This window comes from Plenodomus lingam (assembly GCF_022343315.1).
Source record: "Plenodomus lingam strain CAN1 chromosome Unknown contig_21, whole genome shotgun sequence".
In the NCBI taxonomy this organism is placed as follows: Eukaryota; Fungi; Ascomycota; class Dothideomycetes; order Pleosporales; family Leptosphaeriaceae; genus Plenodomus; species Plenodomus lingam.
This window is the reverse complement of record NW_027093938.1, coordinates 207,620-222,365: the sequence shown is the minus strand read 5'-3', so window position 1 is coordinate 222,365 and position 14,746 is coordinate 207,620. Positions and strand designations below refer to the sequence as shown.

At 53.3% G+C, this 14,746-nt stretch overlaps 5 protein-coding genes across 5 annotated transcripts; 2 read left to right on the top strand and 3 right to left on the bottom strand.

The window, feature by feature from the left end:
* Window positions 1–2,235: 2,235 nt before the first annotated feature.
* Window positions 2,236–4,037, top strand: IAQ61_005020 (uncharacterized protein; the record flags this gene model as incomplete). The annotated part of the gene is made up of 4 exons (XM_066096608.1): window positions 2,236–2,295; window positions 2,355–2,796; window positions 2,858–3,447; window positions 3,495–4,037. The coding sequence occupies 4 exons, from the start codon at window positions 2,236–2,238 to the stop codon at window positions 4,035–4,037; spliced, it is 1,635 nt and encodes a 544-aa protein (XP_065953303.1).
* A 517-nt stretch (window positions 4,038–4,554) lies between these two features.
* Window positions 4,555–5,709, bottom strand: IAQ61_005019 (uncharacterized protein; the record flags this gene model as incomplete). Its single annotated transcript, XM_066096607.1, has 1 exon — window positions 4,555–5,709. One exon carries the CDS (start codon window positions 5,707–5,709, stop codon window positions 4,555–4,557), a length of 1,155 nt encoding a protein of 384 aa, XP_065953302.1.
* A 436-nt stretch (window positions 5,710–6,145) lies between these two features.
* On the top strand, window positions 6,146–8,130 carry IAQ61_005018 (uncharacterized protein; the record flags this gene model as incomplete). Its single annotated transcript, XM_066096606.1, has 3 exons — window positions 6,146–6,163; window positions 6,224–6,986; window positions 7,064–8,130. 3 exons carry the CDS (start codon window positions 6,146–6,148, stop codon window positions 8,128–8,130), a joined length of 1,848 nt encoding a protein of 615 aa, XP_065953301.1.
* Window positions 8,131–8,459: 329 nt separating this feature from the next.
* Window positions 8,460–8,684, bottom strand: IAQ61_005017 (uncharacterized protein; the record flags this gene model as incomplete). The annotated part of the gene is made up of 1 exon (XM_066096605.1): window positions 8,460–8,684. The coding sequence occupies one exon, from the start codon at window positions 8,682–8,684 to the stop codon at window positions 8,460–8,462; it is 225 nt and encodes a 74-aa protein (XP_065953300.1).
* A 2,126-nt stretch (window positions 8,685–10,810) lies between these two features.
* On the bottom strand, window positions 10,811–14,391 carry IAQ61_005016 (uncharacterized protein; the record flags this gene model as incomplete). Its single annotated transcript, XM_066096604.1, has 5 exons — window positions 10,811–11,481; window positions 11,604–12,142; window positions 12,223–13,468; window positions 13,544–14,038; window positions 14,247–14,391. 5 exons carry the CDS (start codon window positions 14,389–14,391, stop codon window positions 10,811–10,813), a joined length of 3,096 nt encoding a protein of 1,031 aa, XP_065953299.1.
* Window positions 14,392–14,746: the final 355 nt, after the last annotated feature.

The following is a 14,746-nucleotide window of genomic DNA, read 5'->3' as shown; positions in this document are numbered from 1 at the left end:
AATAGAACTTCCGGAACGAAACACAAGCCACCCGCACTTTGAGTCGGGGATGTGGACGATGAGTCCGGGACGGGAAGAGCAAGGGCGGATGGGTGCTGAGCATTTTTACACAGTCATGACCTGGTGTAGGTAGAGTAGATGTACCTACTCTACGAAGGAGCAGCCTAGACGTTGACCTCTAAGCTCCTAGGGGATCAGGTAGGCGAGCCAACCGAAGATTCCACTACGGACAATCATTCCTGGCAACAGTTTGTGTCGAGACTGGAGAGCTAAATCATGGCCATGGGAATACAAATGGCCGACTCGTACACAGGAGCACCTGACACGGGCCGTGGTGCCGTTGGTCTCTGGTCGAAGCGCCCGAGTTGATCACCATTGTCACGGCATACGCTCGTTGACGGCACACACACACACACACACACACACACACGAGAGAACAACATTGCGGATGCCAAACTGACGGTAGGAATCAATTCTATGCCAGAACACTCGCCGGGAAAATTGAAGAGGAAGAGCATTTCTATGTGAAAGATAAAAAAAAAGGGTCAAGTTATCTTCTTACACATTACTTTAGACGTTGAAAGCATTTCACTGTTCCTATTTAGGACTGCGGAGCAACCATGTCCGCACCCACCTCCTCTCCCAAGCCAGTCACCCGGCAGCCCAAGAGTCCAGCAACCTGTCCAGCAACCGCATTGGCGTCTGCACTACACAAAGCTGGGAATTTCTCCGCCGTATTCACTACCTGCTGTACATACATACATACGGGCCACCGAGCCTCTAGCTGACTTCCGTATTTCTTCATGTTGAACACGCGTGACACTGGCCGTAAGCGCGCGCCCTGCTTCCAACAGAGTCTCGTCCTACTGCCGTACCCTAGCCTAGTACCTAGGTGTTGTCTTTGATCTGGGCTTGCGGATGGGAGGTCGCACGAAGAGGTGATGTGGCGTTGCTGGTAGCATTGGACTGTCTCGTCGGAAGGTAAAGGGTAGATACCTAGGTACTCTGGCGTCGCTTGGGAGGGGATTCACGTCCAATTGCAAGCGGGTACGGTATAACATAGACCAAGAGTAGGTATGGTACTATGTAAATCCTCCTACATGACAGATGCCTGATATACATGGAGTACATCCTAGCCATCCCTCGATGCGATTCGCGGATAAAACACGTGTTTGAGAACGACAGCCACCCCAACTCAACCTTCACCAAGCCCACATTGCGGCAGCCGGTTACCCATGCTGAATGCCTAGCTAGGCTACCCAGCAGATGACCAGATCGTCTAAGAGGGCTTGTCTCAAGATCGCCAAGCTCTGCACCGTGCACTGGCTAGCCAGGCAGGACAAGGAGCTTTCCACCACACCTTTGTACCGGTAGCTTGCCTCGTGCTCGTCTGCAGTCTCTTGCTGTGCATGAGGCGGCTACGGCGACGAGTGTTGGACGACAGCTGGCGATGAGGGTGTCCAGGATTACGGACTGCATACTATGGAGCAGCGTAGAGTAGTATGCAGGACAGTATGCTTCTGTTCTTCTATTTCACTTTTTCATTGGATTAGCCTTGCATTGGGGCAGGGGGGCCGAGATGGTGGACTCTGGACCATACGGTAGAGTAGTAGGAGGTTCGGTAGTCTGGAGACGGGATGTTGGGATCCCCACGGGGATTCTGGTTGTCCACGCCAAGCTGTGGCAACGGGACCGCTACTCTAGGTGGTCTTCTTGAAACTCTGTTGTCCTACTAAGAGGACGGTACCGGTACCGGTGCTACCAAAGCCCACGCCGTCCACTGCTTGGTCTCGAGGCCCGCCCTGTCTTGTCTTGTGGCGTGGTGAGCATACGACCAAGGCCCGGAGAGAGTCTTGTTCTCCGTGCTCAATGAACCCTAGCCAGCTTGCCCTTGGACAGACGGCCTGGGCGAGGCACACGGGTGAGGCTTCTGGGAGGCGACCGAGCGAGTCCGCTTCCAGGCCGGAGTGGCCAGGTCCGCGTCAACTTCACCCATTCGTTCCAGAAGGGCACAGCGAGCCTGCCCTGCGCCGTTGGGATGCAGCTGTGAACCCCGGCCCGTAATATCCGGCTAATGCTCCAGCCCAGCCATGAGCACACAGGTACGCGACCATGTCGTGAGCACACGCGCGCCCATCAGATTTATATACTGTCGACTCCCCCTCCCCCCCTGGTGGGAGCAGCAGTGACAGCAGTAGCGCTCGTCTGACAGCACCCTGAGTCCCCCCTGTGATCATGTCCGAACTCAAGGACAACACCGCTACCCATGTCGATACAACGACTTCAGACCATGGCGTAAGTTGCACAGGAAGAACAACACAGTCTGCCATCAAACTCGCTCACGCTTTCCCCAGAACCCCAAAGGTGCCGTGGCAGAGGTCAGAGTCATCTCTGGCTCCGAAGCCATTGCCGAAGCCATGTTGAAGGAGCCTCCGAGCAAGTTCAATGCCTCGGCCATGCTTCTCTACCTTTCTGCTTTTGTTGCCTTTTTCTGCTCGACCTGCAACGGTTTCGATGGTTCCATGTTCAACGCCCTTTTGACCAACAAAGTCTTCAAGGAGTACTACAACGTTGACAACGATGGTGCCTGGGCTGGCATCGTGACCTCCATGTATCAAATTGGCGGCGTAGTAGCGCTCGCAGTCATCGGGCCTGCCTGTGATACCTGGGGACGCAGATGGGGCATGATGATCGGAGGTGCCATTGGTGTCACGGGTGTCATCATTCAGTCGACAGCGCCAGCACACAATCCCATCGGCCAGTTCATGGGAGGTCGATTCTTGCTTGGGTTTGCAGGTAAGGAGACTGTCTTCTGAGCACGAGCATGTTTGTGTCGACCTGGGCTGACAGGCTGTAGTTCCCATCATGACCACGGCTGGGCCTCTCCACGTTATCGAGACAGCCCACCCTGCCTTCCGCGGTCAGATCACCGGTCTCTACAACACCTTCTGGTTTGTCGGATCTATTCTGGCGGCCGGTGTTGCTCGCGGCTCCAACAACCTCCCTGGCAACCAGAGCTGGAAGGTTCCCGTCTGGCTGCAGATGCTCTTCCCCGCCCTCATCCTGCTCTTGGCCTGGTTCCTCCCCGAAAGCCCACGCTGGTTGTACACGCGTGGCCGTCAATCGGAGGCGAAGAAGGTTCTGACTCGGTACCACGGCAACGGCAACGAAGACAGCATCTGGGTCTCCATGCAGATTCGCGAGTACGAGGAATACCTCAACATGGATGGCGGTGACAAGCGCTGGTGGGACTATGGTTCGCTGTTCAAGACTCGTCAGGCCCGGTACCGTATGGCATGCAACTGCATCTTTGTCATCTTCGCTCAATGGGCCGGTAACGGCTCGGTTGATTACTTCATCTCTGCCGTCCTTGACACCGCTGGCGTGACCGGCCAAGTCGAGCAGATGAACATCAACCTCGGAAAGTCATGCATTCAACTCGTCTTTGTAAGTCTTTGCCACGTTGAAACATCAACACCAACTAACACTGCCAGGCCGTCACCGGTGCCTTCTTCGTCAACAAGCTCGGCCGCAGACCCATGATGATCGGTGCCTTCTCCGCCGCCGCCGTCCTCTGGCTAGGCGCCATCGGCGCCGTCTCCCAAACCACTGACAAATCCAACCCCAACGACGCAGCAAGCAAAGCCTTCATCGCCATGATCTTCCTCTTCAACTCCGTCTTCGCCTTTGGCATCACACCCCTACAAGCCCTCTACCCCGTCGAAGTCCTCTCCTTCGAGATGCGCGCCAAGGGCATGGCCTTTTCCAACCTCGCACTCACCACCGCCATGCTCGTCAACCAGTTTGCCTACCCGGTCGCGATGAAGAATATCGGTTGGAAACTGTACATTGTGTTTGCCGTCTGGTGTCCCGTCCAGGCGTTTGTCTGCTGGCTGTATCTGCCCGAGACGAAGAATCGCACGCTCGAGGAGATTGACGACATCTTTAATAGCCCGAATCCGCGCAATGCCTCGCTTGTGAAGAAGAAGTTGGCGGCGGATGGGCAGGGGAATATTTTGGAAGTCGAGAAAATATAGGTTGGGGCCATGAATAAGTGTGAAGAGGTGTAGAATAGGCGGTTCGTTGTTTGCTTGCTTGCTTGCTTTTCTGCTGATTTCGCTGTTGGAGGCAATGCGTGCTTGCCGATAGTTGTGGAATTACAGTTTGCAGATACCCAATTCATTAGGGATTTATTCGGCCTCTGACGTGTTTTTGGGAGCCGGGTGTATTGTGGATGCTTGTCTACTACTGTTCAACGTTTCGTCTCTCACGGTGGGGACGTAAAAACCGATTCCCATTAATGATGCATCTGGCCAGTCTGACAGGCTTGTTTTTTGTTGGCACATCAACGTTGTGCAATCTCGTAGGGAACAGTGAATTGGACACAAGAGAGACTATCACAGGCCACAATGAATCATCAGAACACAAAATATTGCACCAGTAGTAGGCGAAAAAGAAAGAAATCCACATGGGCAGGCAACTCTTCTCGTGCACAACTACACCTCCCAACGCAGCAACACCAATAGAATCCAAAACCCCCCGCTTCCCCAAACCCTACGACATAACCAACCGCTTCCTCAGCCTCGCCACAAAATTCCCCTTCACCTGTCCAGCAACAACCTGCTCCTTTGGCCGACACTTTGCAATATACTGTTCCACATCCCCATAAATCCCTCCCAGCATATCCCACACAAGCCCATTCTGCACCGCCAGCGTATCCATCGCCTCGCGAATCAGCGCATGCGGAGCCTTTGCCTCGACCGGCTGCTCCGCCAGCTCCTCGTACAGATCAAGGGCATCAGCCATGCGATCCAGCAGGGCTGTGAAATCACGGCCCAGACGCACGGGGGTGGAGGCTGGTGTTGGGTTAAACAGTGCGTGGGCAAAAGTCTGGTAGATTTTGATTATGTGGGCGGTGTGTGTTGCAAAGTGAACGAGGGGTTCGAGTTGGGCGTTTAGGGAGGCAACTGTGATTTGTGATTTGCGTAGTTCAAGGGCCTTTTGGTTTACAGCGGCCGAGACGTTTGCGTGGTCGATTTCGAGGGTGTCGATGAGGGAGGTGTAGGCGTCGGAGATGGCTTGGGTTTCTGCTTCTATGCGTGCGGTTTCTGCGTGTGCGGTTGAGAGGGCTTCGGTTTTTGCGGTGATGATGGCTTGGAGGCGGGTGTGTTGGGTGTTGAAGGCGTGTTGGTATTGGGTGCGTTGTTGGTCGGCGGCTTCGGTGGCTTGGTTGTGTTTTTGGAGGAGGAGTTGGTAGGAGGATAGTTGGGTGTGGAGTTGGGTTTGCAGGGTTTCTACTTTGGCCGAGAGCGAGTCGGAGATGGTTTCTTTGCTTTGGACGCTGTCGAGTTTCTTTTGTAGTCGGTCGGCGCGCTTGTCTGCATCTTCCGAGATTCCCTTGTAGATTTCAATGTGTCGCTGGGCTTGTTGTAGTTCAATCTCGAGAGATTTGATATTCCCGGGCTGGTCCTGGATTTCCACCTCTTTGGCCTTTAGTTTATTTAGTAAATCGTCATTCTGGGCCAGTAGAGTTTGCTCGCGGGTTTCAAGATCGGCAATGTAGGTACGGCCTTCTTTAAGCTCGGCGAGGCCTGGGAGATGATCCAGCATCTCCTCTGCAACTACATCTTCAATCTTGAGTCCTTGTGCCTTGATGCCAGCCAGAACGGATGAAAGCTGTTTTCTAAGGGCACCGCGGCTGAGCAGCATGTTTTGGGTGTTTGATTGCTGCATCTATGGAATCCTTTGCGATCGAGTATCGTAGTGATTGTAGATCCGAGTTCAAGTAGGGGAAAAACGTGAGGTACTTAGTAGCAGCGTCTCCCAACACGGTGTCGACATTGTTGACGGACAATATAGTTGACATTGTGAATATCTGCAAAGTGCAGTCAATTGTCAAGAGTCTCAAAGGACATGTACACGTTTGGTGAAGTTTTGTAGAAACGATTGGTCAGTAGTATGCAGTTGCACATTGGTCTCAGACAAGTGCTTGACATGTCTGGCATGCTAGTCACGTGACTCATATGGGGCTCACCTCCGCCTATTTGCCACGCCGTATCTGCACACTGGAGTCATTGGATTACGATCAGATAGTTCATGTGATTTGTGTTGATATTTATCCAAAGTGGTGAGTGCAGGTTCGGTCATGTCAGAGCCCGCAACGGTTCATGATAGGTACAATGACGAGCGCCAAGGCGTAGGTACCAGTGTTGAGAATGCATAGACGCGCTTCTGGGGTCACGGGTTCGTGTGTCTTCGATCATCTACTTACGCTATGATGCTTACCATCCAAATTCTTTCACTCGTCGCTCTCGGGACAGCATCATCATGTAGTTCATGCAAAAACGCATCAATCATCTTGAGCCATGATCCTCTGCAGCAACCTTACCCATATGCTTTCCCCGCCCAAGATGCCAGAAACAGTCCAGATCTTTTCCCAATGCCAAAATGCGGTACGATGACGCTTCAAGAGGCCACCATTGACCAATTGCAAGGCTACATGAGCGATGGGGTGCTTACAAGCGTCGAATTGCTCAAATGCTACCTGAAAAGAGCTCTTCAGGTGGACGACTACATCAACTCAATCATGGAGCTAAACCCCGATGCTGAGGTGATCGCCATGGCGCTCGATACAGAGCGGGCAGCGGGGCATGTACGCGGACCACTGCATGGAATTCCCTTTATTGTAAAGGACAATATCGCCACTAAAGATCATATGGAAACTACGGCTGGAAGTTGGGCGTTGCTGGGTAGCGTTGTCCCCCGTGATGCGCATGTTGTTGCAAAACTGCGTGACGCCGGTGCAGTCTTGATGGGCAAAGCGACCATGTCAGAATGGGCTGATATGAGATCGAACAACTATTCCGAGGGTTATTCGGCGAGAGGTGGCCAAAGTCGGAGCCCGTATAATCTCACGGTGAACCCTGGTGGAAGCAGCTCTGGTAGTGCAGTAGCTGTTGCTGCAAACGTGGTGACTTTTTCATTGGGTCAGTGATTCATGACCCTGTTTGCATATTGGTACTGAGCGCAGACGGATTGAGAATCATTAGTCCGAGCTGACAAGCAACAGGCACAGAGACTGATGGTTCCGTGATCAATCCTGCAGAGAGGAACGGTCTGGTAGGCATCAAGCCGACCGTCGGTCTCACGTCTCGCGCAGGTGTGGTACCCGAGAGTGTCCATCAAGATACAATCGGCACGTTTGGGCGAACAGTGCGAGACGCTGCGTACGCCTTGGACGCCATCGTCGGTATAGATCCAAGAGACAACTACACCCTTGCACAAGCCGGCCAAACTCCACCAAATGGCTACATTCCCTTTCTAAGCGATCGCCATGCGCTACGAAACGCAACTTTCGGGCTACCATGGTCCTCTTTCTGGATTTATGCTGATGCGGAACAGCAAGCGCTACTTCTCTCAATCATCGCACTGATTGAAGGCGCCGGGGGAGTCGTGCTGAACAATACAGAGATACCCAACTACAAGACCATCGTATCGCCTGATGGCTGGAACTGGGATTACGGAAGCACTCGCGGATACCCAAACGAATCAGAATACACAGTTGTCAAAGTCGACTTTTACAACAACATCAAAACATACCTCTCCGAGCTCGAGAACACGGAAATCAGAAGCCTGGAGGATATAGTCGCGTACAACTATGCAAACGACGGGTCAGAAGGTGGTCATGCCTGGCCTCACGGTGTCCCGGCGTTTTACTCTGGCCAAGATGGGTTTCTGGCCTCACTGGATACCAAAGGCAACATGGACGAGACGTACTACCAAGCTCTCGCTTTCACGCAATCGAGCACCAGAGAAGACGGAATCGATGCTGCACTTGCCAATGACGGCCGGCGTCTCGACGCGCTGCTGGTGCCGCCGGATGTTGGCCAGACTTACCAGATTGCAGCGCAGGCTGGATATCCGATGATTACGCTGCCAGGGGGCGTGCATGGCGCCACGGGGATGCCATTTGGACTAGCCGTCATGGGGACGGCGTGGAGTGAGGGCAATCTCTTGAAGTGGGCGAGTGCGATTGAGGATTTGCAATTGTCGAGTGCTGGGGCGTTGAAGAGGACGTTGCCGAAATGGTATGGCTATCTGGAGAGGAACATTCCTGTGAGGAATCTTTGAGATTGTCTTGAGTCTTGGTCGTGTCTGCGGACCGCTATCTTCCAGGTCAAAGTCAACAACACCACCTGCAAACTGCTCTGGTGCATCTTTGGACTACTGAGCCTCATGAACAAGCAAATCAAGGACAAGTGGGAGGAGAATGAAGTCATGGCCAGTCAGGGTGATTGATTCAATAATATAATGCATTTATTGTGTGCAGAGTACGTTCTTTTAGAACTCAACTCTTGAGACCATCTCCCCACATTCCTGTTCCAGCTTGATAAAGTTTAAACCCCTTGATAGTAGTATCCAATTCAACCCCAAGCTTCAATCCCAATGGCCGACAATGACTAGATGCCCAGAAGATGATCCAACCAACACCCAACCAAGTCCCTCTCACCAGCGCACTGAAGACATGCCACTTTGACCTGACCCGCAAGGGCGCCGGTGACATGTAACCAGGGAGGAAATCCAAGCAAGAATGGTAGGCCTGGTTTAGTGCAAGCACCATTGACCGTCTGTCCTCCCGCACCATTCAGCAAACCGATTGGTAGGCCAGGTTTAGCAAAAGCCATTGACCTTCTGTCCTCCAACACCAATCGATGGACTCAACTGCCTATGCGACCCTCCGACCCTCCAAACCAAAGTTGTCCCGAGCATCTAGTTGTGATTGCCACCATGGCGAGACCATTCATCCAACACGTAGGGACCCTGTAGCCTTGTCTACACCCTGTGCCATCCTTGATGTTTGCGTGTTTCGAGCAAAGCGTCGTACCATCCGTGGATGGGGACGCCCAGGAGATCTGCCGATGAGTCCCTCCTGTCCGGTGCCCAGCGCCTACGTCTAGGACAGCTGTTCGTAAGTGAAGATGTGTCGAGAGTCCGAGGATCCAGAATCCAGGTGGTGAAGGAAGAGGTTGATGGTTGGGGGTGGTGTCCAGTATAGCAAAAGTCAAGGTCAAGTAGCCAAGTTGTTATGATGTTGATAGGTAATTGTGGTAGACCAAGGCGACATGATGTTGGAGTAAGGTGATGTTGATCATGTTGAAGTGAAGTGAAGTATGTCAACAATGTCGAGGTGTGTTGACGATGTCGAGGTGTGTCAACAATGTCGAGGTGTGTTGACCATGTCGAGGTGTGTCAACAATGTCGAGGTGTGTCAACAATGTCGAGGTGTGTTGACGATGTCGAATTGTATTGACGATGTCGAGACATGTCAACAACGTCGAGACATGTCAACAACATCAAAGGTACCAACAAACCAGCAAGACATAAGCACACCACCAAACAAAACAACCCTCAAACAACATACCCACCAAACACTAAGCCCCAAGCCGCCGAAGAAAGAAAAAACCCCCCCGAGGCGAACGAGCGAGTGGTTGTAAAGTAAAGTAGAGTGGAGAAAGGACGGAGGACAGGGGGACAGGCAGCTCTTATATACACACCGCAGCCCCGCTAGCGCGCACTGCTTACATAATATCGCGCTGCCAGACTCCTCCCAGACACTGATAGAAGGTTCCAGGCAAGGCGGGGACGGCGATAGGCTGGTTGGGCGGGTGACGTGGTGGCGGGCGCAAAGTCGAGGTGAACGAGGGTTTGACGGGCAACAACAAGACCGAGTGCGGGGCTGAGAGGTTTGGGAAGGAGCGACGGGAATAGGGAAGGGGCGGAAATGGGGGGGGTTGGGGATGGATATGGTGATGCGGATGTGTTGGGTATGTGAGGGTGAGGAGGATGAGCTGGTGGAGCGGGGAGGCAGTGTTGGGTTTTGAGAGGCGCGGAGGGAGGCTGAAGGTGTGGTATTTTGGGGTCAAGGGCGTGGGGTACGAGATTGTCATGTGTCGACGTGATTGAAGTAACTGGCGAGGGGATTCGTGAAGTATTGAAGCGGTGATGAGCCCATGGCTGTGGTCTTTGGAACGGGCGATGGACTACAGAGTCGAATAGGTTAAGCAACCCAAGCACACTATATGCATTAACAAACATGGCGAGACCTTGATAGACAGACAGACAATAGAACAAGATCATCACACTGCCCCAAACAATCACCACACCAGCAAGACCAGCCAAACAAACAACAAAAACACACAAACCTCACCTCTACCAACCCATTCCAAGAATAGCCACAGAACAAGCTCAAGCTCAAGACGGCGCCAAAAACTAGATATTGTGGAACATGTCCACACATGCCTTTGACATGCCCACAGTACCACTGCTAAATCATCTTCCTCTCCATCCCCCCCAACCCTCACAATCATCTCCCCTCCACAAACCCCCATCCCAGCCCAGCTCAACCCAAGAAAAGAAAATGAAACAATCCAAGTAAAAAGACCCGATCAAACAGCCGAGCACGGTAGAACCGCACAATCCATGCATTTTGTGAAAAATATATAGACCCTTTGTACACGAAAAAACCTCCCTCGCCATTGCATTGCGTTGCATGGCATTGCTTTCCCACGTGCATTGCTCAACTCCACGCACGAGTGGGAAGTTGGGGGGGGGGGGGTATCCTGTTATTACATGTGTAGTATGTGTTCCAACAATTTGCCAGAAACGATGATGAAAAAGAAACAAAACCGGCGCGTGCGCGCAACGAACCCATCTGACTTTTCCCTCATGCACCTGCACCCGCGCCCAGAGAAACAAGTAAAGAAAACGACCCAAAAACAAAACGAAAACCAACAAAAAGCGCTAGAAATGTTCAACCCCCGGCATGATCACGAGACGCACCTTCAGTCCCAAAACCACTGGCCCCGAAGCCCCCACCATCGCCAAAATACAACACGTCATGTGGCAGATACTCCAGATCCCAGGGCATCATATCGGCGCCGAGTGCAGACATGTCAACGTCCTGGGTATCAATCACCATGTCACCAAAGGTGTTGTCCGAGGAATTTGAAAACGTGGCAAAGGTGGGCGAAAAGTCGTTGTGCGGCTGCGGAGGTTGTTGAGTAGGATGATTGCTTGTCAAAGGCGCTGCCCTTGCATACGGCGAGGGGCCATGGAGTGACGTTCGCGCGCTTGTAGGCGACCCGGCGGTGAAGGGAGAATGCAGATTGAGGAGGAGATCAGCATCTGATACAAGTACAGGATCTGAGGCGGAAACGCCGTTGTATGGAACATTTGATGGTGGAGGGGGCATGGATGATGGATCGAAGTTGTTGAATGAGGATGCGGACGGTAGAGCCTGATTGGGCTCGAATTTAATGGGAGGATCGGATATGAGGGATGCGATGGACGGCTGGGTGCTTGCCGGGACAGGTTTTGACGGCGGAGGCTTTGTCGAGCGGCCATCACTGGTCTCGGATGTGTACATCACGGCGACGTTGGTAGATGGGGAATTCATTGTGCCGGTGAGGGACCATCCGATAGCTGGAGGTAGGGTTAGCTGGTGTGTGAGAGGGGTGTCGATACGGACGCTTGCAAATTTCCTCAAGATAGACTGCCGGCAAAGTCTGAAGACCTTACAAGGATGAGAACATGGCAAAGCTTACCTTGACTAGGATGTACTGCGGGCGACCCTGGGATCGTTGGTGTCCGTGTGCCCTTTCTCATTGCAGCAGCTACCTTGGCCATTTCACCATCAGAACTTTCAGCCGTGAGATACGTGCCCCAGCTAAGCTTCCTCCGCCACCCGGGACTCGTGAAAGAAGGTTCAGGCCTGGGCGCTTCCAACGCGCTCTCCATCTCTTCCCTAGTATATAACAATGGGTCGCCAACACCCTTTGCTTTCTGGTCTAGGACTGTCAGGATATACTTTACACCAGCCCAGTACGTTTCTAGTGCCTTCAGAGCACGATAGCATCGTTGGTAGTTTTGGTTCGCAGCAGAAGCCAGCAGAGTGTGTTTAGCCGCCTGCTTCTGCTCCTGATCGTTTATGGGCCCTAAGCGATCGAGCGATGTGTGTGTAATCTGCTTTTTCTCCTGTTCGCCCCGTTGGCCAGGACTCGAGGGGCGCGAATGAGGCTGAGAAGAGGCCGAATGCATCGCGGTCTCCTTGAGGAAAGCACAGGCTGCAATGTAGATTGGCTGACTAGGTAGATTTCAGCATATGAGCGTGATGGGGCCGCAAAGATACGACTGCTGGTCAGACTTGGGTGCTTCATTACTTACCTCGTAAAGGGATTGCCCAGCCCGCTCTTTACATCGATGAGCTCGGTGAAAGCCAAGATGTCGGCCACTGTTTTTGCAGAGGACATGGACAATTCTCTGCTATTCGTGGACAGTGACTGCGGCGTCCCTTCCAATGTCTTGAGAAGAGTCGGTTGATGTAAGAGGACAATCAAGGTATGGAACCAGCAGTGAAGCAGCAAGAAATTCGTCCCCTGCCTAATCTTGACGTATTGCTGGAAGTTGACGGCGTTGAAGTGAAGTTTTGGTGACAGGTTCTGGTATATGAGAGTCAGACGATCCTCCAAGGTCCCCAGCTGCTTCTGAAGGTCAGTCGTGATGTCAGCCGCATTCCGAATCCGATTCAGCAGGTCCGTCACCCGTCCGTACAGATGTATGACTCGGATGAGAGCAGGATACGGCGAGGGCCACCCAGAAGCCGGGTCGACTTCGTCCAGAGAAGGGAAAGAGATTTCAATGTCACGATCTCGCAACGTGACTGGACGACCAGTTCCAGAAGAGATGACGCGATCGAGAAAGAAGATGGACCAAAAGGTGTCTAGTCTTTCGCGCTCGACCGCTCTTTGCTCTTCTTCTTGGGCACTTTTGTCGGATGCTGAATGCTGTCCTGGGGCTGGGTGGGACGCCAAGCCATGAGGGTCTGTCTTGATGGAATTGGGTGTGGGTCCATTTCGTCCCTCATACTTCAGTCCTTGCAGGGTTTGCATGCCCAAGTCTTGGGCCATTCGAATAGCGATACCCAGATACATCCATAGACCACTGTCACGATTGGCACCAAACTCGTCATAGGCAAGCAAAAGGGCAGCTTGCACGACGGCAACACTAGGGCAAGGGAAGGCGTCTGGTATGGCGGATTTGGCTCGTTGGGCAAAAGCCTGACCATGCTCGGAGGGTTGCGTTTTGGTCGCATCGTTGCTGTCACTGCTATGGGGGTCGCCGTTACCTATCAACATGGGATGTGTGGAGAAGCGGGCGGCCAAGGCACATACAGCGTCCACTAAGATGGCGTCGACCTGCTTTTCTTCGAGATCGCGCATGAAGCGATCTCTTTGCAGAAATGGGAAGGAACATCCGAGGTGGATGAAGAAGAGCTTGCAGAGATGGGTGATTAGCGGACTTGGGGACATGGCCGAGGCGTCATAGACGGGTATTTCCATGGGTGTGCGTGCTAGTGGTGCTGGTGGAGAGGTATTGGTAGCTTGTGCGGGTGACGAGTCTACTGTGTGTTCTGCGAGTGTCAACTATCTGGGAGACAGAAAGGGGTAAGAGGGAAGAGAGAAGAAGGGGATGGGGCCAGACGTACGGTCTGATGTGGTTTGAGCACTGCCATGCTGCTTCCCCCGCACCTTGACCACCATTTGGCGCAGGCCGGGCACGATGGCAGTGGGCCCAAAGTATCTGAAGTAGGGCATCCTGTTGCGCGTACTGAGCCTCAAGCCCGTGCTGCCCGCGCTCCCCGTACTCGCTCCCTCTTCCTCGCGCTTTGGGGAGCGGGTGTGGAGACTCGAGTCTGAGAGGTGTGAGGTGGATGAGAGGGTGTGTGGAGGGAGCGGGCGGGTGAGCTGGGGGTCAATGGGCTGCTCATATTTGTGGGAAGAAGGTGGGTTGGCGTTGGACGAGGTGGTTGGATTGCCCTTGGAGGTGGAGGAGGTGGTGGTGTTGCTTGAGCTGGACTGTTGGCTTCCCCGGCCAACCGCTTTCTTCGCGTCTCTGTTGGCATCGCTGGCGCCCTGGTCGTCTCCGTAGCCGGCGCAGTCGTGCTTATTCTGGGTGCAGGTCCCACAGAAGGGTCTTTCGCCTGGGGTGTGTTTGGTCAGCCAAGACGCGCCCATCTTGAATTGTGCGCTGGACACAGCCTGCACAGTTCACGGTTCACAATTCAGAGTTCAGAGTTCAGTGATCCGAGATTCGAGATTCGAGATTCGAGATTCGAGATTCAAGATTCGAGATTCGAGATTCAAGATTCGAGATTCGAGATCCGATCTCCTCTCCTTTTCAAGACTCACCAGAACAACGCGTCTTTTTGCGACGGCATGTCAGGCAGGCCGAGTTGATTCTGCGCCGCTTCGCATAGGGCCCATCGTGGTTGGTCACGAAGCGGATGGGCTTGGGCGTGGGCGCATTGGCGGACGATGCAGACGCTTGATTCATGAAAAGGGAGGGAGCGAGGGTTTAGTGCATGGGAGTGACTGGAGTTGGGTGGGGTAGCGGGAGTGATAGGCAAGCGTGTCGACTGGAGAGAGGTAGAGGTGTAGAGATGGATGAAGGATAAGGTAGGTGTTGAGCATGCACGTCTTTCGCAAGCCCCCTTCGGCGTGGGGGGAGGGAAGGTGACCAAGGTGCAGGGGAAGAGGGGTGGCCGTGGCAAAGCAGTGGCATATTCGCAGGCCACAAGCCGGCGGTGCAGCAGCAGCAGCAGCAAGACTGGCGATGCCAGCAGGGCCCTGGGCGTGGATGAGGTAGGTAGGTAAGTACTGCGTAGAGTTGGACGAGTCGAGCAGATAGC